Here is a 24,441-nt window from a genome sequence, read left to right as displayed (position 1 = left end):
CCTTGAAGCATAGAAATCAACATCTACAAAGAATCAAAGACGGTTCAATCAAAATAAATAAAACAGGAATCAAAGAATCAAAGACTGTTTAAGCAAAAACGAAAAAAACAAACAAACAAAGAATCAAAAGACTTTTTTTTCCTGTTTCTTTCTACCGCGTTACACTTGGACACTGTTTGACTGTATGTTCAGAATCAAGCAATTGGTTTGTATTTTACCTTATTTTGACTTGGCATGGGGATCTAGAAGACAAATACGTATATATACGTAACATTTTGACCTAATCCAAGAATTAAACAATATATATATGTTGGTGGTGGCTCTACCCTCAAACCCACTTCCCTGGAACCAGAAAAGTTCGCAGAAATAAATGACACATGCAAGAGCCCCCTTTTTTTTTTCTTTTTCTTTTTTGTTGGGGGGGCTGGGGGGTGGTTTTGGTAACAAAAATTAGGGATTAATAATAAGTTAGGGGTGGAGGAGGGTATATTCTCCAACTGAAGACTTTCCAGGGTCTTTGTCGTTCCACACGTGAGACGACTTTATTTGTTAAGAATAGTCATCAACATAACAATTTGTGTATGACCTATGATCTCTTTTACCATTTGTATTTTAAGATTGGGAAAGTGATACTTACTTAGCCACTTGTCTTGTTTTTGAAAAACTTCTTGGCTCATTACAAGAAAAGAGAATCATATTTTCTTGAGTAAGGAAATTTTATGTGCTCGTGTCAAATTGTGATATGTAAATAAAAAAGAATGGTTCGTAGCTTCAAGTTTATTTAATCTTGCATCATTATATACAACAAATCAGTAATATGATGAGATTTAAAGCATGAGGTGTTTCTTCAATGGTACTTTTGGAGCCACAAAACTGGGATCCCTAACTAGACTAAGATTCATTAATTAGTGCAATCAATAGGAGCATCATAGCCTATTTCCCCAATCCAAATTGCAGATGCAAAAGTACTCTCAGAACAAAACCAATAAAATTTAAAATTTTACTTAATTCCCATAATTTCCATTCCTAAATCTCTAAGCCCTTGATGAGCTTCCCTCTTGTTCTACTATTTCATGTTTGATCTCCCATCTGCTAGACAACAACTGGATACTTTGAGCTGGTTTGGAAGCCTGCCTTGTATTAGAAGGGACTTCTGTACTAGTTAGACTCTTTCTCATGGAGCTCCATTCTGTGGAGAAAGATGTGACTTCAGATTGTGAAAGTTGTTGTTCCATCTTCCTTGTATGCCTCACCTCAGCTCTCCATTTCCTTAAAATGTCTGCTGTTTTATCTTCTAGTATATGACTTTTGAATTGTGAGCCCATCTGTTTGTATATAAACAACACTACTAATTCAGATATCAACTAAATTAATTAATAGTTTGATCCTTAAAACTCATTTCTAAAGTTTTTCTAGTAAATGTTGCTATGATCAAACAATTCAGATATGCTTCACCTGTGCCACAAGTGCATAGAGAGGAAGAGTGATGTAGCAGCAGAGGCCTTGGGCTGTCACCCTGAGAAATCAAAAGAATTTACAAACACTAATGCCAACAAAGCTTGCTAATAAAATTAATTCATAAAAATAATGTTTTTTTTAGTATGATAAAATAATTTTGAAGTTCATCTGAATGCAGAATTTCAGGTGGACTTACGCTAAGAAAACCCTTGTAACAATGATCACGGTGTGCTCGTGGTAGCAAGATGTCAACCCGAACTGGATCTAAGAGCCAGGATAATTAAAACCAGAAGAGGGATATTCTGTCATAAGGTAAGCAAAATTTCTGATGTAGAACTTCTGCAGAAAATGGAGGATGTATGGGAAAAGTACACTTACTGTAACCCAAATGAAGAAGGCAAACTCAAAAGCATTCTGAAGTGTCCAAAGAAAATAACATTAGGTAAGCAGGGTGGGTTAGGTTATCAATTATAGTTAAATTTTCCTCCATATGTGATATGAGGGAGGGCGCACCACAAAGAGAGTATAATGTAGCAGCACCAAGACATATTTTGGTTTCCTAAACCAGAAGAGATCATCGTGTTGAACAAGAGGTGTTTCGGAAACTGCACTGTTCTGTTCTTTAATTTGAAGAGCCATTGTTGCAACAATGTGTTCAAGTTTGGTTCCTAACACCAGAACGACCTACCAGAAAATTTTTAATGATTGTATTTGAAACTTCAAACACATTAATTTTTTGTGCATAAAGCAATTGACTTACCAAGATTGGAACATAGGATATCCAGAGATACACATACCAGCCTGGTAATTAAGAGTTCAAACAATGCAGTGAATAACAAATCTCAATCCCAATACATACTGAAATAAGAATTCTTACCATATACATCCAACAGCATAAAAGCAGCTGCTAGAAACCACATTAAAGGGCTGTGGAGACAAAACAGACCGCATTAAGTTTGTCACTAATAATAACCGTGATGATCAAACATGTTGCAACAATGCATCATAAGAATCAACAACCTGATGCCAACCATAATCCTGAAATCTTCCTCCAAGCATAGCTGTATGTACCGTTGGAAATTGAAGTTGTTGTGCCTGCTTGACAGGTGAGTCTGCAGAACGATTCAGCATCGCTATTAGGCTTAACTGGATTTAGTTTAGAAAGACTTTTCCCATCAAACAGTTAACAATCTGTCTGGTTGGACTTGAGTTCATTACCGATATGAAGCCATGTCTCAAGGTGAGATAGTGAGCTTTTTCTATTGAGTTGTAGAACTGCCTGGAAAAACATTTCTGCTCCATTTGACAATCATCCAAAACTAAATCATTAGAAACGTCTGCTTCTGTCGTTATTTAAGATTAAAACAAAGTAAAACTCCTTCTTCAAGATCATCAAAGGGACTCACAATCCATAGCTGAACTCTATTCTCTGTACAGGAATTCATGTCCCGTCTTCCACCTATTGTTTGCCTTGTAAATCTGAATAGATTTAGATCTGCAAGCTAAGTAGTGTCAGCAATTAGCAGAGAAAATGTGTAGCTAGCTACATGAAAATATATAGCTCATGTATTGGCACATACCATGGGCGACTTGGTGCTGGCCCATTGTTTGAGCTTGAGCATCTTTCTCCCAAGCTTGAAAGCTCCTCATCTGCATATAGATTCAAAAATGAAAACACCAAAAAAGTTCATTTGTTTAATCAATTGCACTTAAATTTTAGAACAGCTTTGTAATGGCTAAAGCTAAAGCACACCTTGGCCCTTCCCAAAGCCATGGTGAGAACACTATACACAATGTGCATTACCGCCAGCACAAAAATCAGTATGTGAAGCTGATGCAGAGAATGTTTTTTCATGAAAGGTACTTTTCCCTGCGAAATTTCATCTGAATTAATAATTAAGCATCCAAATTTTCCGTGTTAATTATTCCCGCTGCCCCCCTTTTATATATCAAACTATGCACTTACATCACTGCAAGAATCAGAAACCGCTTCCTCTGCAAGTAACCTATGAATTTCACCATACGAACCACCTGCTCCTGTCGAGAAGTTTCTTGCCCCAAAGTGCTCAGCATCTTCTTCTTTTCGAGTTGATTCGGGTGCAACCTTTTTGCGACATGGAAGCATGGTGTCTACTAGCTTGGCTGGTATGCAGAATTTGGATATAGAATCTTGGGTTACTGCCAATAAAAGTGATGCAAATCCCAGAAGCATCAACTCTGCAACAAATTTACAAAACAAAAAACTTCGGGTAACCCCATGCCAAGTATCACATAAGAAATGAAATATCAGTTTAGTTTAATTAATACGGTGCCTGATTTGAGCTTCTCAACTGCATCAGTCAAGGCAGCTTTTTGATGCCTCCTGAGCCACTGCACCAAAGTTAATGTGTTCTAGCATGAAATTAATCATATATGTACATATAAAAGAAATGAATATACTCTCAACAGACAGAGTGAACAATATATTAACGTGACAAATCAGAAGAGCTAGCTTACGTACGTTGGCAAGGAGATGGATGGAGTACCGGAGGAAGACGGCGGTGAAAATGAAGAAGAAGTAGACAGTGGCAAGTGCCCATGTCGGCGTGTACTCCATAGAGGTGCCTTCAGAGGCTACTGCCATGACAATACTTTGTTCTTTTTCTGTGTTTTTGTTCTGTACTAATATTTTTCGTTAATTTATGGTTGAGAGATGAATGTGACAAGGAATTGAAGTTTTGATAATTGCAAATCCTTTCTTCTCCCACTCACAGTTGGACCAACTACACAGTATTACATGTTATATATGCACGGGCACTATATACAATGAAGGAAAATGTAAGAAGATAGCATCAAAATGAATTTTTTTAATGCTTTTCTAACCAGCTCTTATCTGTCATTGAATCCATATTTTATAAGTAAGAATAAATCTTGTCACGAAAAATGTTATAAAAAAAATATAAAAAGGAAAAGACTTAGGCATCCATGGGTTTTCTTGATAAACACAAGAAAGATAGCTACCAATGAAGATGTAGAAGGAAGGCTGTTCTTACTCGATGTGCTCAAAATGGGAACAAATATATTTGAGGTCAAGTTTTCAGACTTTGAAGCAACTCTATCCATAACATTTTGAACAAGAAACTTTTTTTAGTACATTGAATTTTCTTCTATTTCAATGGAGGCTATTAAATTAGTTTATGCGATAGTTAACCCATTACATGTGAAATAATTAACGTAATAAGTCCACATCAACTTCCACATTAAATTTAACCAAATTAATTTTTTTTTTTAAACCACTTGAAAAGCTTGTAGTTCCATAATAAAAAGCATTTACGCCCACACCTAAGGCTGAAGTTCCAAGTTTTCTTCCCTTCTCCTCTTCTCTCCCCAGATTTGTTTGGATATTGGGTTCTCTTGTCCAAATCTATTTGGATCTTGTCTTTTGTTTGTTTGTTTGTGTGTTTTATGTTGTAGGTCCTTGGTGACTTTTGTTGTTGTTCTTGGATGTGCCTTGCTATCACTGGGATGGTTGTGGTGTGGTGTTGTCAACCCAGCTTTTCTCTTTGGTTTTCGTTGTGTTTTTGAAGCAAGTACTACAATCCACCAAAGACGCCATGATTTTGTTGCAGCTTTTGGTCCACTCATATGGAATTTGCTCCAGTTAGTGTTTGGAGTTGGAAAAGTGATTGTTGCATAGGTTTGTGTGGGATCGGGTTTTGCATGTGCAAAATAAGAGGTTTAGCCATGTACTGGTGCAGTGTTCGACTTTTCGATGCGGATTTGCCGTTACTGCCGTTGCGCGGTGGATTTGTATTGTAGGTTTGAGTACATGTGTTTTTTGTCTGCTGAATTGAAGTTTTTAGGTTTTTCTAGCATGTGTAATTCTCTCCAAATCAAACCAATTTATTTTTGTGTTTGGTGACTAGAGATGTTATACTCATATTTGGCATTGCGGCTACTTTGTACTTTTTTTTTCTGTGTTATCAATAAAATTACTATAGTTTTTAATAAATAAATAAAAAGGCTAAAGTTCAAATTAATCATTTTCCTCTTATTTCTCCTGCAATGGAAAAAAAATTTGATAATAGTTATCTACACGCATCTTACACTCAACAATCTATGACACATAATCCAATCCAAACTAAACTGCCCTTGATTTCTGTTAATTTTTAGTAAAATGTTAGTGATTAGCATCCAACATCTTTACTAAAGGAATACTGTGGGCTACAAGTAAAGTATACACATTTTTTGTGGGTAAGAAGTAAAGCATTTACACTAGGCAAGTCCTCTGCACATTTTTTACAGTTTCCAGATTATTTATAAACATTAAAGCTTTAAAGGTCAAGTTGGGCATTTGGTCTAGTGGTATGATTCTCGCTTAGGGTGCGAGAGGTCCCGAGTTCAATTCTCGGAATGCCCCTCAATTTGAACTATTTTTAAACTTTTCGCCCTTTATTGACACCTTGGGCTGAAAACTATTGGGCCATCCATTTTTTGTGTGTATTTTGGGCTCATTTAAATACTTTACCAAGTATTTTTGATAAAAACTCCATTTCCTTCTAGGTTGCTAATCTACATAATTTTTATAATCAATGACAAAGATTTCCAAATTTAGTTAATAATATTTCCTCTCTTGTCTGATTAATTGTGTCCCTTTGCGGAGAGAGAGAGAGAGAGAGAGAGAGAGAGAGAGAGAGAGAGAGAGGCACCCAAAATATTTTTTAATATTATATGCTTGCATAAGAAATTCCATCTCAAGTTTTAGAAAAGAATAGGTCTAACCGACAATGTTCCCTTCCAAACAGAAGAGTTTGAAGAAATTGATCCAAATATTTTGTTTTTAGAACCCACCAATTAGTAGGTTGTACAATGATTTTCCAGCCAAAAACAAACCATTGTTGAATTGAATAGGATATTTTCCAATAGCAGCCAGGGTTGCTTCTGAATTTGAGTTTAGCATTATGACAAATTATTTTTATGTAACATCAGATTTTAGTATTACTATATTATTTGTAGGACTAACACCGTATGTGGTGGTATTATGAATGGTGTTGCATAAGCATAAAATTCAACAAGTAATCTTGTATTCTATGTTGAGAAGTTGGACACTATTTCGATTGCCACCAACATGGATGGAGAACTTGCAAGAAAACACCTCGACACTCAAGTCAGTAGGTGTTCAAAAAGTTGCAGGAGAGTTTAGACTATTAAGTAAATTTAGGTTTTGCCATAAAAAAACTTTCACTTTTGGAAAAAGCCAAAGTTTTTCAAAAAAGACAGAAAAACCTTCAACTTATAAATCAGAACAGAAATCTAAAAATAAATAAGATTTTGTCCATTTTGCTTCTTTTAAAAAATTTCTCTCTCCTTTTGCTTTTTCCAAAATCTCCCGTTTCATGTTCCATGGTTTTCTCCATGATCTATGAATGATAGTTGATCATGTAGGCATTGCCTCCACTAATATGCATGGGAAGTGGCTTGTCTTGAGGATTAATACAGCTATACCCAAAAAAAAGTAAGTCATATTCCACCCAAATTTTAACAACATTAGTAACACCCAATATTATATATATATATATATATATAACAAATGTATTAATAAAGAATCCATTTTGTTCCCAATTAGTGGGGAGCTTAGCTACTGTGATATAACCACTGTACATATTAGAAAAAGGAGTATTTTAATACGTACCTCTGAGTAAATAAGTCATCCAAATGAAGGAATTTCCTCCAACAATATTCTGTAGAAGTAGCATTGCGTGTGAAATCAATTATGAAATGACTATACTCACCCTAAGAATAGACAAATGATACGTTAAGAATCCCTATAGATACCAATGGCAGATTCAGAAATTTTTATAGGAGTAGGCTAAATAATTTTTTTTTTTAGAGGAGATATATTATAAGTCTTTTTTCTCATGAATAAAAAAGGAAAATAAAATTTTATAAATCAAACAAAGTCACATTACAAGAAAATATAACACAAAAAAGTACAAAATGTAAATAAATATCAAATCAAACACATTGTCCAACTTCAAAAAAATTTGTTCGATCCTTACCTAGTGAAGTGGAACCCTTCTCTCTTTGAGTGTATGAAAATCTTTGATTATTGAATCTAAATCAATATCCTCAAAAATTATAGACAACGAGGGACATACTCATCCTCCATTTTGTTGCAATGTATAGTCTTAACATGTTTCATAACTGAAAATGCTTGTTCTGTGTACCGTAGAAATGGTCAAGAAATACTAGACACCAAAAATCATATATGCTAATTAATAATTCAAGGTGAAAATATCAAATATAAAAAAAAGAGAAAAACTTACCAAGATTGAAGAACTACAGGTTGGTACAATTTTTTAGAGGAGGAGAACTATTTTCTTAGGCTCTCAAGGTTCAAATATGGCGTTTTGGGTGGCTAGAAATTTTTTTTTGATTTCGGGTCCGATTAGAATAGGTCAAGTTGGTAGAGCCTTAGCGTGAGTTTTGCTTTTAATCAAATTTATATAGGTTTGGATTGATGTTTATTATTTTCTATGGGCTTATTTTTAGAGAGCTATTATTAATTTATTATAATTGGTTGGACACTGGAATTTCGATTGCTTGACAAAAGTCCCAACTTATTTGCTCGCTGTTTGCTATGCTTGTTTGTATATATTTTTTTAAAAAGCTCTAGCCAAAATAACGTCGTTTTGAACCAAGGGAAAAAAAATGATGACGGAAAAGGAGAGGGGAGTCATTTTTTTTTTTTTAAAGAAAGAGTCTCTTACGTCCCTCACCACAGATCAAAAAATTCATAACTTTTTTTACATCCTCATCAGAAGTTTGTGTTTTTCCTTGTTTTTGTTATTTTTACACCTCGATTCATCAACAAGGAAAAGAATTTTGTATCTCAAGCTTTCAGTAGGTGTTCTAGAAAAAAATAAATTGAAACATATTGCACAATATTATAAAAAAAAAATAAAAAAATAGAAGTGCTTAGCATGTGAAATCAATTAGAGTTTAGAAATACTATTTGTTTCTATTAAGTAAATTTAGAATAGTTTTAGCCATAAAAAAACTTTCACTTTTGGAATAAATCGCCAAAAAGCATTTTCACGTATGCAAAAAAGACAGAAAAACTTTACAAATCTCACCGTTCTCTTTGTTTTTCCCCTCAGCTCAATATTTTTTCTTTTAAATTTGTAAGCATTCTCTATAGCATCAAGTAATAGAGATAGAGATAGTCGGGTGAGAAAAAACATGGTCACTTGATTGGTGATCTTACCCAACCTGCAATGGCGTGCATTGTAGTCAAAAGTTGGTTGTTTGATGCAATGCAACCTAATTAGATTAAATAGTTTATCTGTTATGATTTCTCATATTCAGAGCTAATGGCAATTTTGTCCATTTTGGCTTCTGAGATTTTTTAAGAGCTTGATTTAAAAAATTTCTGAAAGACATTGAAACTAGACGCAAAGAGATTGATTTGTTTATATCTCTCCTGTAGGTTTGGACAATAATTTCGATCAAATCCAAGGAGAGATTTTAAGGATGGAGCCTAAACCTGAACTTGAGGCAAGCATATGCACATATAAAAAGAGAGAGTAACCGACAAGGAACCATGTCTAAAGTTGGTGTAACCTCCGACGCCACAGCGTTTGCTGCTGCCAAGTCCAAGCAATCTCGGCCGAACAATCACAGTGCCGACCTCGTAACCGGCCTCCAATAAAGTGCACCAAATGTGGTTTAGATAACCACACAATTAAGGTTTGTTATGAGATTATTAGTTATCTAGAAGGATGGATTCACAAATGGTGAAATAAGGATTTGACCAGAGCTTCATGTGCATCCGCTAAGTCATCCTAGGAGACTGCATCAGAACCTCCATAAGGTACATCTTGCTCCAAAGGCCGTGGCCACCTCAGGTACCTCTTGCACATCCTCATGGCTTAGTTGTCTCTTCACTCGATTATGACTTGTTATATGTTTCTCAAATCATTGATTTCCTTAATTGTACCGTGTGTTTTTTGCCATTGTATTGTTTGTTTCAGGATCTTCTCACTAGGGCCATAATTGGATGTGGTACTAGGAGGGGAATTTGTATTATCTAGACTTGACAGAAGACGACAGTAAGAGATTGAGTCACGCATATCATGTGTGAGAAGACGAGTCCATGAGGATGAAGAAAATTTAAGCTATGGCATAGACAATTAGGGCATGCTTCTTTTGGTTATCTGAAACTTTGTATTTCCATATTTGTTTTCCCAGTTCACTGAATCAGGCTTTCATTGTGAAACTAGCATTTTGGCTTAAAGCCATTCGTATTTCTTACCCATTAAGATTGAATAAAAGTTTTATGCCTTTCATGATTGTCCACTCTAACGTTTGGGGACCTTCCAAAGTTCCTACTATTAGTGGTTTTAAATGGTTTGTGATGTTTATTGATGATTGCACCCGAATGACCTAGGTTTTTCCCTTAAAGCAGAAACGTGAAGTCACCGCAAAATTCAAGCAATTTCATCAATATGTTGCTACTCAGTTTGACAAGAAAATCACAACACTTCAGTCTGACAATGAAGGAGAGTATGTCAACCATGACTTACATAATTTTTTGAGCCAACATGTTATTGTTCATCAAACCACATGTGCCTATACACCACAACAGAATAGTGTTGTAGAGCGTAAGAATCGTCATTTCTTAAAAGTTATTCATGCCTCTTTATTTGAGGCTCCTATGCCCTATCATTTTTGGGGGGAGGCTCTTTGTTCTGTTACTTACCTCATAAATAGAACACCATCTAGCACTCTTCAATATCAAACTCTATTTCAGACATTGACCACTCTCATCACCATATTGTCCACACCAAATCTCGAACCACGTCTCTTTGATTGTGTTGCTTATGTTCATATATATCCATATTCAGCGTGGCAAACATGATCCGTGCTCACTACATTGTGTCTTTGTGGGGTATGCTGACACTTAAAAAGGCTATAAGTGTTTCCATCCTCCTACTCAGACATTGCATGTTACAATGGATGTGACTTTCCACGAGAGTGAATTCTATTACTTAGGAGGAGTTTATGAGCATCTTCTGCAGGGAAAGAGCTCTATCTTTGCAGAAGATACTTAGAATTAGATCATCCAAATTTGATAAAATATTTTAGAGCAGCCAGTGTCCTAGCACCCAACTGCAGTGGTGCAACAAGATCAAGAGTCGCAAGGGCTTGAGACTCTAGATAGTGGTTTAGATACTTTCCTTTATACAACGTCTACTACAGTACCCCTACCAATCATCCAATCAGGTTTTGAAGATTCCCCACAAGTAACTGAACATTCAAACTCCAACTTAAGCACTTTACCATCAAATCATATAGGAAACAAAGGTTATAAGTTACCCTCTCGTATAAATAGAGGGATCCATAGACAACAATATGACCCTAATCCTAAAGCAAAAGTTAAATATCATATTGCTAATCATGTGTCTCTACATAGGCTGTCACCGTTATATGCATAATTTGTATGTCAATTATCCACTATATTTATTCCAAGTAATGTAGAGGAAGCTCTGAAAGATCCCAAGTGGACTTAACCGATGAATGATGAAATGGAGGCCCTCTAAGAAGAATTTCACTTGAGAGATGACTATCCTTCCTAAAGAGAAGAGAACATTGGGTTGTAGATGGATATATACAATAAAGTTCAAGGCAGATGGCACGTCATTGAACGATACAAAGTAAGACTAGTGGTGAAAGGTTACACTTAGACTTATGGGATTGACTATGGGGAGACATTTGCCCTTGTAGCCAATATCAACACAATTCATGTACTCATTTCTCTAGCAGCAAACCTGGACTGGCCATTACACCAGTTTGATGTTAAAAATGCCTTTCTGCATGGTGACTTAGAAAAAGAAGTCTATATGGATTCCCCTATAGGATGCAAGATGGGGCCAAATACGGGCAACATGGTGTGTAAACTGAGAAAGTCTCTTTATTGAGTGAAGCAATTACCTAGAGCATGGTTTGGAAGGTTCAGCAAATCAATGAAGAATTTTGGATACAAGCAAAGTAACTTAGATCATACTCTTTTCTTGAAACATAAGAAAGGTAAAGTCACTGCTCTTATTGTATATGTTGATGACATGGTAGTTACCGGGAATGACCTAGAGGAAAAGGCAGCATTACAGCGCTACTTGGCAAGTGAGTTTGAAATGAAAGATCTTGGTGCTCTTAAGTATTTCTTAGGCATCAAAGTGGCTCGTTCAGAATAAGGAATATTTCTATCACAACAGAAATATATCCTTGACATTTTGACTAACACTGGAATGTTAGCTAGTAAAATAGCAGATATTTCAATGGAGTTGAATCATCAGATTGGTGAATATCCTGATCAAGTACCCACTAACAAAAAAAGATATCAACGCATTATGGGTAAGTTAATCTATTTAGGATGCACTAGACCTAATATGGCATATGCCGTAAGTGTGGTGAGTTAGTTCATGCATGCAACAAGTGAAGCCCATATGGATGCTGTAAACCGAATTCTATGAGATACTTGATGTCAGCTCTTGGAAGAGGATTAATGTTCTCATAACATGGCCATCAAGATGTTAAGGGTCACACTGATGCAGACTGGGCGGGTTCTGTTACTAATAGGTCATCTACATCTGGATACTTTACCTTTGTAGGAAGCAATCTAGTCTCCTAGTAAAGTAAAAAACAGAAAGTGGTGTCAAGATCATGTGCTGAAGCAGGATATAGAGGTATAGGACATGGAGTATGTGAGCTACTTTGGACAAGGAATTTATTGTGGGAATTGGGATTCAAACCCAAGACATGCCATGCAACTTAATTGTGCCATCAAAGCCGCAATAGACATCGCACATAGTCCAGTGCAACATGATAGAACCAAGCATGTTGAAGTTGACAGACATTTTATCAAGGAGAAACTCGAGGCAAATATCATTGAGGTACCATTTGTTAAATTTGAAGATCAACTTGCAGATGTCCTTACCAAAGCAGTCACATGCAAAGTATTTCACAGCTCATTTAGCAAGTTGGGCATTGACGACAACATGCTCCAACTTGAGGGGAAGTGTCAAATGAGTTGTACATTCCTAATCAAGATCCAAAAATTCTTGGCGGATCCAAAAATTCTTCAGGGGAGGGTCAATATTTAAAAGACTAAAAGCAAAAATAAAAATAAAAATCATATAACCAATTACCCTTAGAATTTAAATAGTACCAAAGTTTTGAAAGGCAAGGTGTAAGATGCTAAGTAACTTTGGTCCCGCAAGATGAAGTGTAAGCCTTAAAGTGATGATGAGTAAGCTTTTTGCAAAGAAAAATTATAAATAATAAAATATAATGAAACTAAATCAGTAAATCTAATTAAAGCTTATTAAATATAAGTAATAAATATAATAATCAATTTCAAAACCTAATATTATCCAATTAGTTATACATTAAAATATCAATGAAATATTATTTCACCCAATCTAAGAACTATAACCCTAACAGTGTTACAATGACAAATGTTAATATAAAATACGTTAAGAACAATCGTTCATGCATGTATGTAAATTATTTCAGTCGTTGATGTAGTGTGAACCATCTACATTGATGATTGAGAGTCGTCGCGATGTTAATATGACCAACGTTAAGAGTTGACATATCTCACGTTGTCCCCCTATGTTCCTTCCCTTTATTTCAAGTTCCGACGTAATAATATGAAGATTTGTAGTACAATGAAGTATATTTTGTCAAAATTAACAATTGTTATGAATTTGATAAGTGCTCATTTCTAGAGGTGGTCAAAGGTGCTTGATAATTATACTTCATCCGCCAAACCAGGGCAAATCAACACGTTTTGCTACATTATGCCTGAAAAACATCATATATTACACACACTATTTTAATTTGGGCGTCTTGAAAACAACAGCTCCTTCGGTATTCTCAAAACATTACAACAACAAAAAAACAAAAATGAAGACTGAAAAAAGCACAAGCTGGTACTCGGTAGTACACGTTAGCTAAAAAAAACTACCCCCAGATGCCACCTTTGGCAAGGTTGAAAATTGTGAATAAGATAACTATAATTAGTAATATAAAAAATAGAAAATTATGAGTCATAGGATGACTAAATTAAGTTAATTAATTTTTTAAAATTACTGAGCTCAATTGTATATGATTGCTGTCATTGAATTTGTGGCATTTCTTGTGGGATTTTTAAGTATGAGACTGAGAAATGGACCAATCAATGGCAGTGGATGAGATGAGACAGTTAGGCGTCACCTTCACGATGATCACAATTTACCAGAGCACGCTCAGAGGGTGAGTCGCCCACCCTAGTCATACCGCAACTCCATTTTCTTTTCAAGGTCTTGTTCCCACTCATCACGCTTTGTTTCCCCAGGCAAACGTTTTGCGTCATTTTCCATTAACTCTAATTTTCTTGCATATCTTTTTTTCTTTTTCTTTTTTTTTGTTGATTGTGTGCTTACATTCCAAATCCGAACGGTCTATGATAAATTATAATATTAGAAATAGAAAAATATCACTAAACTAAAAATTAATAATTCTGACCGACTAACGTGGTGGAATCCTGAAAATGTACGTAGAGGTATTATTTTGAATTCACCACTTGCGGAGTGGTTCCAAATATGAAATAATAGAGGCTAATTATATACCTACACAACTTTTCCATACTAACGTTAAATTACATGCTGGAATACAAATATTATCTAGTCAGCATTCTGTGTCTTTTAATTATCACATGGAAATAGATAGGAGTTAAAAGATATACATATAAAATACGTAATTATTAATATAATAATTTTGATATGGTTTTCATCTAGAACTGGCCCCCGCTCCCAATGGACTTTGCACGTCGATCAAAGGCCACGGCTAGAAACCGGCATATATATATATATATATATATATATATATATATATAATTTGCAAATTGCATGGTTACGCGTGAATATTTTAAGATCCTCACCAGAATACGATTATGATGTATTTATATTCACATGAAAAAGAAAAACACAAAGTTGTCTGCACCAACAAATTAATCTTCTTCCTTCTTCTTCTTTTTTTTTTTTTTTTTATTTTATTTTAATTTTAATTAAAAAAAATTTACATTTTCAAATTTTTGAGGTCTGAATTATGATGTTATTATGACCATGTGCAAGCAAAAGCCTTATGGTACACGGTCAAAGAACATATGCTTGGAGTCAAATATTCTTTGCAATTTTATCGATATATAGAGATTAAGACAATCTCAAGCTCCATGATCCTTCTCTCTCTCTCTCTCTCTCTCTCTTCATTTTCCAACTTTCCAATATACAGTAGTCTCTCTGCACTTTTCTTCTATACCGCAGTTGTTAATCCAAACTCAGTCAAAGTCTCAAGTCCTCCACTTTGTTATATGATTATATCCCATCCCATTGAAGATTGAACGTCAAGTCTTCTCCTTTTGGCTCTCTTTGTAGCTACTGCCTATATATACATTTACGTAAATCTACATGCTTATCAAAGGTTCATTTATACCAATTTAATTAGAATGGCAGGTGGAAAAGAAGGACGATCTTTGGAGGAAACACCAACTTGGGCAGTTGCTCTTGTTTGCTTTGTTCTGGTTTTGATTTCAATCCTCATCGAATATGTCATTCATTTGATTGGAAAGGTGCGTAAATATTAATTAAAACCAGATAATATAACTGGGTTTTGGTTTATGAATGAATCTGACTGATCGAATGGGGTTTGTTTTTGCACCTCTGCAGTGGTTGACAAGGAAACACAAGCGAGCTCTCTATGAAGCACTTGAGAAGATCAAGTCAGAGCTCATGCTGTTGGGGTTCCTGTCGTTGCTCCTAACAGTAGGGCAAGGACCCATTTCGGATATTTGTATATCAAAGGCTGTTGGTGCCACTTGGCACCCATGTAGTAAGAAGGAAGAGATAGACGATGATAAAGACAAAAGTTCTTCTTCAGATGGAGGCGACCGTAGACGGCTTCTCTCAGTCGCCGGTGCAGGGGCCCGGCGGGTTTTAGCCGCTGCTGGAAAGGACAAATGTGCGGCCAAGGTACATTGAATATTTCTCCCTGCTTTTTATAAAATATCCCAAGTTGGTATACATGTGTATATAGAAAACGGATATATATCATTTGTTATGTTATATTGTTAGATCGTGAATCTAGATAATTACTATTCGAATTATTCTTACAAAATTGTCTGACAAGAAAATGTTACTCGAATCTAACATCAACCTAGTTGGCATGGAGATGTTAATATAGGACTATGTTTGAAAGCATATCTTTTTGTTCATGCAAAATTTAGCATGAATTTAGTCTTTTAGCTCAAGAAGTATATATGTGGTAATTTTTATTTTATTTTTTCCTGCAGAACAAAGTTCCATTTGTGTCATTTTATGGGATCCACCAACTTCACATACTCATTTTCGTGCTAGCCGTCTTCCACGTGCTATACTGCATAATCACTCTGGTTTTGGGCAGAGCAAAGGTATCAACTCTGACTCTCTCTCTCTCATTTTCTCTCCATGTCTCTCTCAAATTTATAATTATTTTCAAATTTTGTCTGCAGATGAGGAGGTGGAAAATATGGGAGTCGGAAACAAGGACAGCTGATTACCAGTTCTCACACGGTACGCTTGCTTCATTATTTTCACACGTATTTGATTACTTGACCAGCAGCCAGCAGTCTTCTAACAATTATCCTTACCACCTATTTCAAAATTAAAAAATTATTATTATAGCTAGAGTGAATCACCTACTGAAAGGTAATTAATTAATTAATTAATGGGGGGTGTGCTTGAAATTGTGTTTGCAGACCCAGAAAGATTCAGATTTGCTAGAGACACATCATTTGGAAGAAGACACTTGAGCTTTTGGAGCCGGTCTCCCATCAGCTTATGGATTGTAAGTATTGAAAAATCCCATGACTTTTTCTTTACCAAACAGAGTACCATAATGTGTATGTCAACTGTTTGACTTTTATTTGATTTTAATTCATGTTCCTCTCTTAATCAACAAAATTGCAGGTTTGCTTCTTCAGACAGTTTGTCAGATCTGTGCCCAAGGTTGACTACCTGACTCTGCGCCATGGATTTATCATTGTAAGTTCTCTCTATACAAATCAAAGTCAAATATATCTATATGTGTTGTGGTTTCTGCATAAAAACTTATGTAATATTGCTTCTGTTCTATCTGCAGGCACATTTGGCACCTCAGAGCCAAGCCAAGTTTGATTTCCAAAAGTACATTAACAGGTCACTTGAAGAAGATTTCAAGGTTGTGGTGGGGATCAGGTGGGTTATATCAGTGCTCACTGTACTTAGAATTTCAAGCCAATCCGTTAATTACGCACTTTGGTGCATTTATGGAAGACTAATGACTTTTAATTCACTTTCAAAATAATGGTTCTGAGACTTGACAATCTTCTTTCCACACTTGCAGCCCAACTATCTGGTTCTTTGCTGTAGTGTTCCTGATGTCTAATACCCATGGTAAGTAAGCCCTCGTTTTACTTGACTATGTCTCTCGTGCACGGGAAGCACATGCAGAGAGACTAGTTTTACTTAATTATGCCCTCAAATTTAAGTTGCTAACCTTCTGTTTTTTCATGATTGAAACCCTTTAATGGGAAATTTACAATTATTATAATGGAAAAACATTCTGCTTCACATTATAAAAATATATGACATATTTGGTTTCTTAATAATGTGTTTTTGTTGTTTCCAGGCTCCCGTTCTTATCTGTGGCTGCCCTTTCTTCCATTGATTGTAAGCACCAATTATCACCATCCAATTCCTTTCTTCAAATTCCAAGGTCCCTCCAAGACAAGATGGATATTTATATGATTAAAATATCTAATAATTTATAAAAATATGGCTTGTGCAGATGATCTTATTAGTAGGGACAAAGCTTCAAGTTATCATAACCAAGATGGGCCTCAAGTTGAAAGAAAGGGGAGAAGTTGTTAAGGGCACCCCATTGGTTGAGCCTGGTGACCATCTCTTCTGGTTCAACAACCCGCGCCTCATTCTCCATCTCATCCACTTTGTTCTCTTTCAGGTTCAATTCTTTCCACTTGGGTTTATATATATTCTGCATGTTTTTTTACCTCATAATTTTGCTAACTCTCTTCTGTTTTCTTTCTTTTTCACCTCACAGAATGCATTTCAACTTGCTTTCTTTGCATGGACTTGGGTAAGTAAACTTAAACCTATATTTAGTTTCATCATGGTTTGCTTCATCCAGAAAAAGCTCACAATTGATTTCATCTTTCTTCTTTTACAGTATGAATTTGGCTTGAAGTCTTGCTTCCATGAGAAGTTGGAAGACGTCATTTTGAGAGTATCAATGGGGTGAGTTTCTCCTTACTTGTAACTTGCAGAGAAACCAATTTATTATGAGAATTTAACTTACCAAAGTCCATTGATTCATGTTATTTTGTGCAGGGTCATCATACAAATACTATGCAGCTATGTAACTCTTCCTCTTTATGCCTTGGTAACACAGGTAAAAATGGTGCCAATTATGCAAAATTAGATGCTAAAAACTAGGAAATATGAACTGAGTTCTAACTGTACATGCTGTGCACAAACAGATGGGTTCAACTATGAAGCCTACCATCTTTAACGAGAGAGTGGCAAATGCTATCAAAAAATGGCACCTCTCGGCGAAGAAGCACTTAAAACACAACAAGAATAGTCCAACCAGTGTACCAGGCACTCCCTTGCATTCCATGTCCCCTGTCCATCTGCTGCGACACTATCAATCCGAGCACGACGTTGACAGTGTGCACACATTGCAGAGAATGTCTTATTTTGATGCCGACGGTCCAAACTCCTCGCCATCTCCTCACCAAGATGATCTATCTTGGTCTAACCAAGGTAGAAGCCATGGCCAGGAGGAAGAGATTAGTGCTCATGAATCTAACGCAGTGAACAATCTGATAGCTGGTTATGGTTCTCGGAGTCAACATGAAATTCAAATTCATTCAGCAGAATTCACATTTGAGAAATCAGAAAGGAGTTCAGAGATTAAAAAGTAAATGATAGGCGGCATGCAACACCACAATGAACACTAAAGCTCGATGAGCTTTCCAATGAGGTCACTGTAAATGAAGACAGTCTGCTAGATAAGCATTAGTTGTACAATTGTAACTCAAAGTTGATATTTTTTAAAATAAACCTTCTGCATAATCAATTTCCCAATTTAAGAACTTCATATGCCAATATGCAAGCACCATTGAAGAAGACGGTACGAATGCACCCAAAAAACTAAAACAAAGCAAGAAAGCATCAACAGGAACGCAGCAAATCACCACCAAGATGGAATGACAGAATCTTAAATTCAACATTAGGCCTAAAAAGAGTAATCATCTACTGCAACCAAGTTAATCTACTGTTTTATGCATCATCAAGAACACTTAATTTTGATAATCAAGGTTGGGAACAGAGCCCCCTTCAATTTCACAATGTCAAAAACATTGAAGTTAAGTATTGAATTCACTGGTTCAACCCAGTCAACAGATATCAGCATTTGTGCTTAAGCTAGAAAAATAATGTTAGAGAGTAAAGTTTGCTCAACCACACTCCTTTTTCACGTTTGGCATAAATTCTTCTAACAAGAACAGAAATCGAGCTAAGAGAATTGAAAGAAATCCAAGTGACAACAGCCAATTCGGATTTTTGCAAGGGCACATATTTAAGCCACAACAGACGCGCTGAAATTTATCATACCATTCGAAGCAAAGTCTATCTGTTTTATATTAGCTGGCTTTCTTCAAGACAAGAAGATCAACAATGTTCATGAGCAATTCAACACAACCAATAACCTCATGGGAGTGCATGCTTCACCAGTTCAAGGTTCTCCAAGTATAACACTTCAAGACCAAACTGAAAGAAGGCAAAAATAAAGAGATAGAGTAAACCTTGCATCACTGAACAGAAACCAGTGCATAAAACACAATTGAACCAGGAAGGCTCAGAGAGAAATTTTACATAACTGAAAGACTTCCAGCAACAACAGTTATTAACGAAACTCACTAATTCACACATAACCAATAACTTCAAGATTAGACCAGAATAGTCTCTCTTATCGGATAAGAAAACAAGTTGATTGCTTCCCCAGATCAAGGTTCTCCAAGCCAAAACCCATCCAAACAGCAGTTGAAGAGAGACCCTTAAAATTTCACGGTATAAATATCATGGACATATTAAATTGACATGCATTGCTAGGCTTCTAATTGGAGCAGAGTTTGAAAATCTGAAAGAATCAACTGAAATCTAAGTGACAGCAGAAGCCCCAAGCTAAGCAATTTGGCTTCTTGAGAGGGGAAAGTTAATCTCAAAACTAAGAATACAAACCACCCACCATGTCCAACATTGCTGAAATTCAAATATAATTACAGAAGACATTCAACACCAATAATGGAATACAAGCACACAGCTAGAAAAAGACATAACATTTGAGAGCTTTAGTATTTAGAAACTAGACTATCCTGTCAAATATTGAGGTGCATACAAACAGGGGGCCTGCCAGGCACAACTTGGCCTACAGTCCAACAAATCCTGCCCATACACACAGACGCCACACCAAATTTGTCATCTAACGGATAATTAATGAACTGTTTGCAGCATGATGCATTTCTAATAACAGAAAATGCAATGCATTTTAATTCTATAGCTGCCATTTATTTTAGACAGGTATGCTAATTCAATCTTATGAAAACTTCCGGAAAGTTTAATCTGAATTCTCCAACTGCCATTTATTTTAGACAGGTATGCTAATTCAATCTTATGAAAACTTCCGGAAAGTTTAATCTGAATTCTCCAACTAGAAAATCTAAATAAAGTCCATCAACTGAATGAAACTTCTTCGTTTTTACAAGCTTGTGCCATACATGAGCTCACTAAGAAGGTATTTCATGTTTTGAAAACCTATCCTGAGAACTTTGAATTAGAATTCTCAGAGACAAGACAAAGAAGTGGTAGGAGGGCGCGAGGAGAAGCTGGGAGGTCAAATTCTAGCACATATCCTAAAATTGCTACAAACATGAAATCCTTAGCATGAAGGTAGCTGAATCCTCTAAAGCTATTCCATGCTCACTTAGTGGTTCATCAAATATCAGAAGATGTCAAGTAACGACTGTGTGCTCTGGCACTATTGATGCAAGACAGCAGAGTACTTTCTGGTAAGAAGTAAAATATATGTTACGTTTTACGGCAATTTTGTAATTCTAAAGTCATCAAAAGTTCAAACTTCCAGCACACTGAGTTTTGTAAATGACAAATGGTTTATGACCTAGATTTATGTTTACTTTCAATTTTGTGTTTTCCATGATACACAATCTGAATTCAAATTTATCATGAAATCTAGATATGTCCTATCTATTTTCAGAGTCAGAATTTGGAACTTTGTGCTTGTCAATAATAGGTACTCACGATGGTAGAAAATCTAGATCATTTGAAGCAGATCCACGCTGTACATATATAGACCTTGGACATCTTACCTCAATGAAAGTGACTCAACTGGTTTGACACTACCTAGTAATTTGAAACAAGTTGAGCATGTAAGTCTTCTTTTCTCGTGTTTTTTTATCTACACATACATCTCGTTGGTCCTCGATAACTTAATGCCAAATTTCCTGCGAGGCTAAGAAAACTACTGTCGTTTTTCATTGATTGATGTCACAAAACTACCATGAGAACAATCAATTTTCTGTGTAGGTGAATCAGCAGGATATTGGTTACACAGAAAGCTTGACGTTGTTTGTTAAAGACTTAGGACCAACACCTCAGAAGATTGCCAGAAAGAAGTCACCTCTACCCAATCGGCACATAGTACTCTGAGTGATATATTTGCTTCATCACAATCTCAAAACTTCCAGGACAACCTTCATGAGCATCCTTCTATCATGAAGGGCACTGGTGACAAATTTGCATTCATGGGATGCGGACAAAAGAGAAAAGGGATCTTTAGCTGATGAACCAATGATTCATAAAACTATCTCACCATGAGAGGCAATGTTAGTTGTTTTCTATGATCTGGCTTTCTTCAAGATAAGAAAATCAACAATGCTCATTAGCAAATCACACACAACCATAATAGGAACATAAATATGGTGAATGCTTCACCAGTTCAATTAGAACACATCCAAAAACATTGATCGAAAGACAGATATTAAAGAAGAAGAAAAAGGCAAATTTGCATCCACAACCACAACACATTTAAAAAGAAAGGAATTGAATACGGAGTTTACGGAACTAAAATTACTTTAATAATACGAAACTGAGTTTAAACAATCGGAAAATATAGGAACCCATCCACAAACCCAAAAACATTACATACTAAATTGGCCCTCCGGCCAATCAACACAACACACCACCATCACTAGAGAACACAAACTATAACCAACAAACTAACGAAAACCAACAGAATAACTCAGAAATCACCACCACGCAGACGAAGGACAAGATGGAGAGTGGACTCTTTCTGGATATTATAATCTGCAAGGGTACGACCATCCTCAAGCTGTTTCCCAGCAAAGATCAACCTCTGCTGGTCCGGTGGGATCCCCTCCTTGTCTTGAATCTTAGCTTTGACATTGTCAATAGTGTCAGAGCTCTCAACCTCCAGTGTAATGGTCTTCCCAGTCAGGGTCTTCACAAAAATCTGCATGCCACCACGAAGCCTGAGCACCAGATGAAGAGTCGACTCTTTCTGGATGTTGTAATCCGCCAGAGTCCTTCCATCCTCCAATTGCTTCCCAGCAAAGATCAGCCTCTGCTGATCTGGAGGAATGCCTTCCTTGTCCTGAATCTTCGCCTTCACATTGTCAATCGTATCAGAGCTCTCGACCTCCAAAGTTATTGTCTTCCCTGTGAGGGTCTTCACGAAAATCTGCATACCACCTCTCAGACGCAGAACCAAGTGAAGAGTTGATTCCTTCTGGATGTTGTAATCCGCAAGGGTCCTACCGTCCTCCAATTGCTTACCGGCGAAGATAAGCCTCTGCTGATCTGGGGGGATACCCTCCTTGTCTTGGATCTTGGCCTTCACGTTATCAATGGTATCGGAGCTCTCGACCTCCAGAGTAATTGTTTTCCCGGTTAGGGTTTTGACGAAGATCTGCATACCACCTCTCAATCGGAGAACCAAGTGCAAAGTCGATTCCTTTTGGATGTTGTAGTCGGCGAGGGTTCGGCCGTCCTCCAATTGCTTTCCGGCGAAAATCAACCTCTGCTGGTCTGGGGGGATGCCCTCCTTGTCTTGGATCTTGGCCTTCACGTTGTCGATGGTATCAGAGCTCTCGACTTCTAGGGTTATGGTCTTCCCGGTTAGAGTTTTAACGAAGATTTGCATACCACCTCTCAATCGGAGAACCAAGTGCAAAGTCGATTCCTTTTGGATATTGTAGTCGGCAAGGGTGCGGCCATCCTCCAATTGCTTTCCGGCGAAAATCAACCTCTGCTGGTCTGGGGGGATGCCCTCCTTGTCTTGGATCTTGGCCTTCACGTTGTCGATGGTATCAGAGCTCTCGACTTCTAGGGTTACGGTCTTCCCGGTTAGGGTTTTGACGAAGATTTGCATACCACCTCTCAATCGGAGAACCAAGTGCAAGGTCGATTCCTTTTGGATATTGTAGTCGGCAAGGGTGCGGCCGTCCTCCAATTGCTTGCCGGCGAAGATCAACCTCTGCTGGTCTGGGGGGATGCCCTCCTTGTCTTGGATTTTGGCCTTCACGTTGTCGATCGTATCAGAGCTCTCGACCTCTAATGTTATGGTCTTCCCCGTTAGGGTTTTGACGAAGATCTGCATACCACCCCTCAATCGCAGAACCAAGTGAAGAGTTGATTCCTTCTGGATGTTGTAGTCGGCTAGGGTTCTGCCGTCCTCCAATTGCTTGCCGGCGAAGATGAGCCTCTGCTGATCGGGGGGAATTCCCTCCTTGTCTTGGATCTTGGCCTTGACGTTGTCGATTGTGTCAGAGCTCTCCACCTCGAGAGTGATTGTCTTGCCGGTTAGGGTTTTGACGAAGACCTGCATGATTGTCAATCTCAGAAGAAAAAAAAATCGAATAGGAAATTGGAATTGGAAGAGAGAATTTCAGGAGCGATTTAAAAAGGCTTTGAGAGAATTGTGTGGAGAAGATGAAGAGGGGAGGTGGATTATATACGGAAGATCAGCCGACTCCGAAAAGGATTCCAACAAGAGTCGGTAGATAAGAAAAGTCTATAAATTTCTAGGAAAATGGAGAAGTGACTTACTTTATTTTGGATCCTTTAGATAGAAGGAATAATTGTTCGGTGTACGTGGATGTTAATTAATTATTAAAATTGAAAAATGATTTTTTTAAGTAAGAAAAAATAAATAAAGAATTCTCGGTAATTTTGGGTGCAGGGCCGATGGGCTGGATCACGGGTGGGGGGTGATATGGGGTTATGGGGTTGTCGCTGAGCTGGAGAAGACGGTGGTTGCTTTTGGTTCTGTGGGAATTGGGTCGGGCGGATTCTGTTTGAGGTTGGTGGCAAAAAAATTTACTTGTATTAGAAATAACACTGTTTTGCTATTAATAATCAATAACACAATGACAAGAAATAACACTATTTTCTTATTATTAATCAATAACACAATGAGTGAAAAAGTTATCGTGCATATCATTGCGTTATTGAGAGTTTCTCTTATTGAGAGAGAGAGAGAGAGAGAGACAATGATTCTACGGGTTTTTTTGGGCTAAATTGGCTGACTATCTAGTTGGATGGGTTTGTGGGGTAAAACGACACTTTACCTTTGTCATTTCATAAACGAGGACAGTTGACTATTGAATTGTTGTCAAGAGTTGTGCCATTTTCACTATAATGCCAATTTGACCAAACTTATTGTTATTTCAACCAGGTGAGATGAGAAAAGATTTTAAAAGCCAATAACAAAAATCAGAAGTTTCTCTTTCCCCTTATTTCGTTTACTTGTAGAGCTGGAAAACCTACGAGA

At 36.8% G+C, this 24,441-nt stretch overlaps 3 protein-coding genes and 1 non-coding gene across 6 annotated transcripts; 2 read left to right on the top strand and 2 right to left on the bottom strand.

Moving 5' to 3' along the window:
* Positions 1-838: 838 nt before the first annotated feature.
* Positions 839-4,137, bottom strand: LOC103342260 (MLO-like protein 3). The gene is made up of 15 exons (XM_089054316.1): positions 3,959-4,137; positions 3,771-3,828; positions 3,425-3,675; positions 3,212-3,328; positions 3,039-3,108; positions 2,865-2,953; positions 2,677-2,751; positions 2,479-2,570; positions 2,336-2,385; positions 2,219-2,259; positions 1,972-2,142; positions 1,837-1,872; positions 1,655-1,722; positions 1,456-1,516; positions 839-1,325 (listed from the first exon to the last, which is right to left on the bottom strand). The coding sequence occupies exons 1-15, from the start codon at positions 4,079-4,081 to the stop codon at positions 1,035-1,037; spliced, it is 1,593 nt and encodes a 530-aa protein (XP_088910442.1). The 5' UTR covers positions 4,082-4,137; the 3' UTR covers positions 839-1,034.
* Positions 4,138-5,785: 1,648 nt separating this feature from the next.
* On the top strand, positions 5,786-5,857 carry TRNAP-AGG (transfer RNA proline (anticodon AGG)). Its single transcript has one exon. It is a non-coding gene; the product is annotated as a tRNA-Pro (tRNA).
* An 8,931-nt stretch (positions 5,858-14,788) lies between these two features.
* On the top strand, positions 14,789-18,647 carry LOC103342111 (MLO-like protein 6). Of its 3 annotated transcripts, XM_008245679.3 has the most exons (14): positions 14,817-15,106; positions 15,204-15,506; positions 15,827-15,943; positions 16,025-16,085; positions 16,271-16,359; positions 16,482-16,556; positions 16,654-16,748; positions 16,897-16,946; positions 17,182-17,222; positions 17,341-17,514; positions 17,614-17,649; positions 17,740-17,807; positions 17,901-17,961; positions 18,050-18,647. In XM_008245679.3, the coding sequence occupies exons 1-14, from the start codon at positions 14,984-14,986 to the stop codon at positions 18,494-18,496; spliced, it is 1,740 nt and encodes a 579-aa protein (XP_008243901.2). In that variant the 5' UTR covers positions 14,817-14,983; the 3' UTR covers positions 18,497-18,647. The 3 variants fall into 3 exon arrangements, with proteins under 3 accessions (XP_088911098.1, XP_008243901.2, XP_088911129.1); XM_089054972.1 differs by lacking the exons at positions 17,901-17,961; positions 18,050-18,647 and having other exon boundaries at positions 14,789-15,106; positions 17,740-17,811; XM_089055003.1 differs by lacking the exons at positions 14,817-15,106; positions 15,204-15,506; positions 15,827-15,943; positions 16,025-16,085 and having other exon boundaries at positions 16,152-16,359.
* A 3,057-nt stretch (positions 18,648-21,704) lies between these two features.
* On the bottom strand, positions 21,705-23,737 carry LOC107881829 (polyubiquitin). The gene has a single exon (XM_016796701.2). The coding sequence runs from the start codon at positions 23,494-23,496 to the stop codon at positions 21,892-21,894; it is 1,605 nt and encodes a 534-aa protein (XP_016652187.2). The 5' UTR covers positions 23,497-23,737; the 3' UTR covers positions 21,705-21,891.
* Between the last annotated feature and the right edge of the window lie 704 nt (positions 23,738-24,441).

Source organism: Prunus mume, linkage group LG1 (assembly GCF_029339155.1).
Source record: "Prunus mume cultivar Tortuosa linkage group LG1, ASM2933915v1, whole genome shotgun sequence".
NCBI lineage: Eukaryota > Viridiplantae > Streptophyta > Magnoliopsida > Rosales > Rosaceae > Prunus > Prunus mume.
Note: the sequence above shows the minus strand (reverse complement) of the source record. Positions and strands in the feature narration are given on the sequence as shown.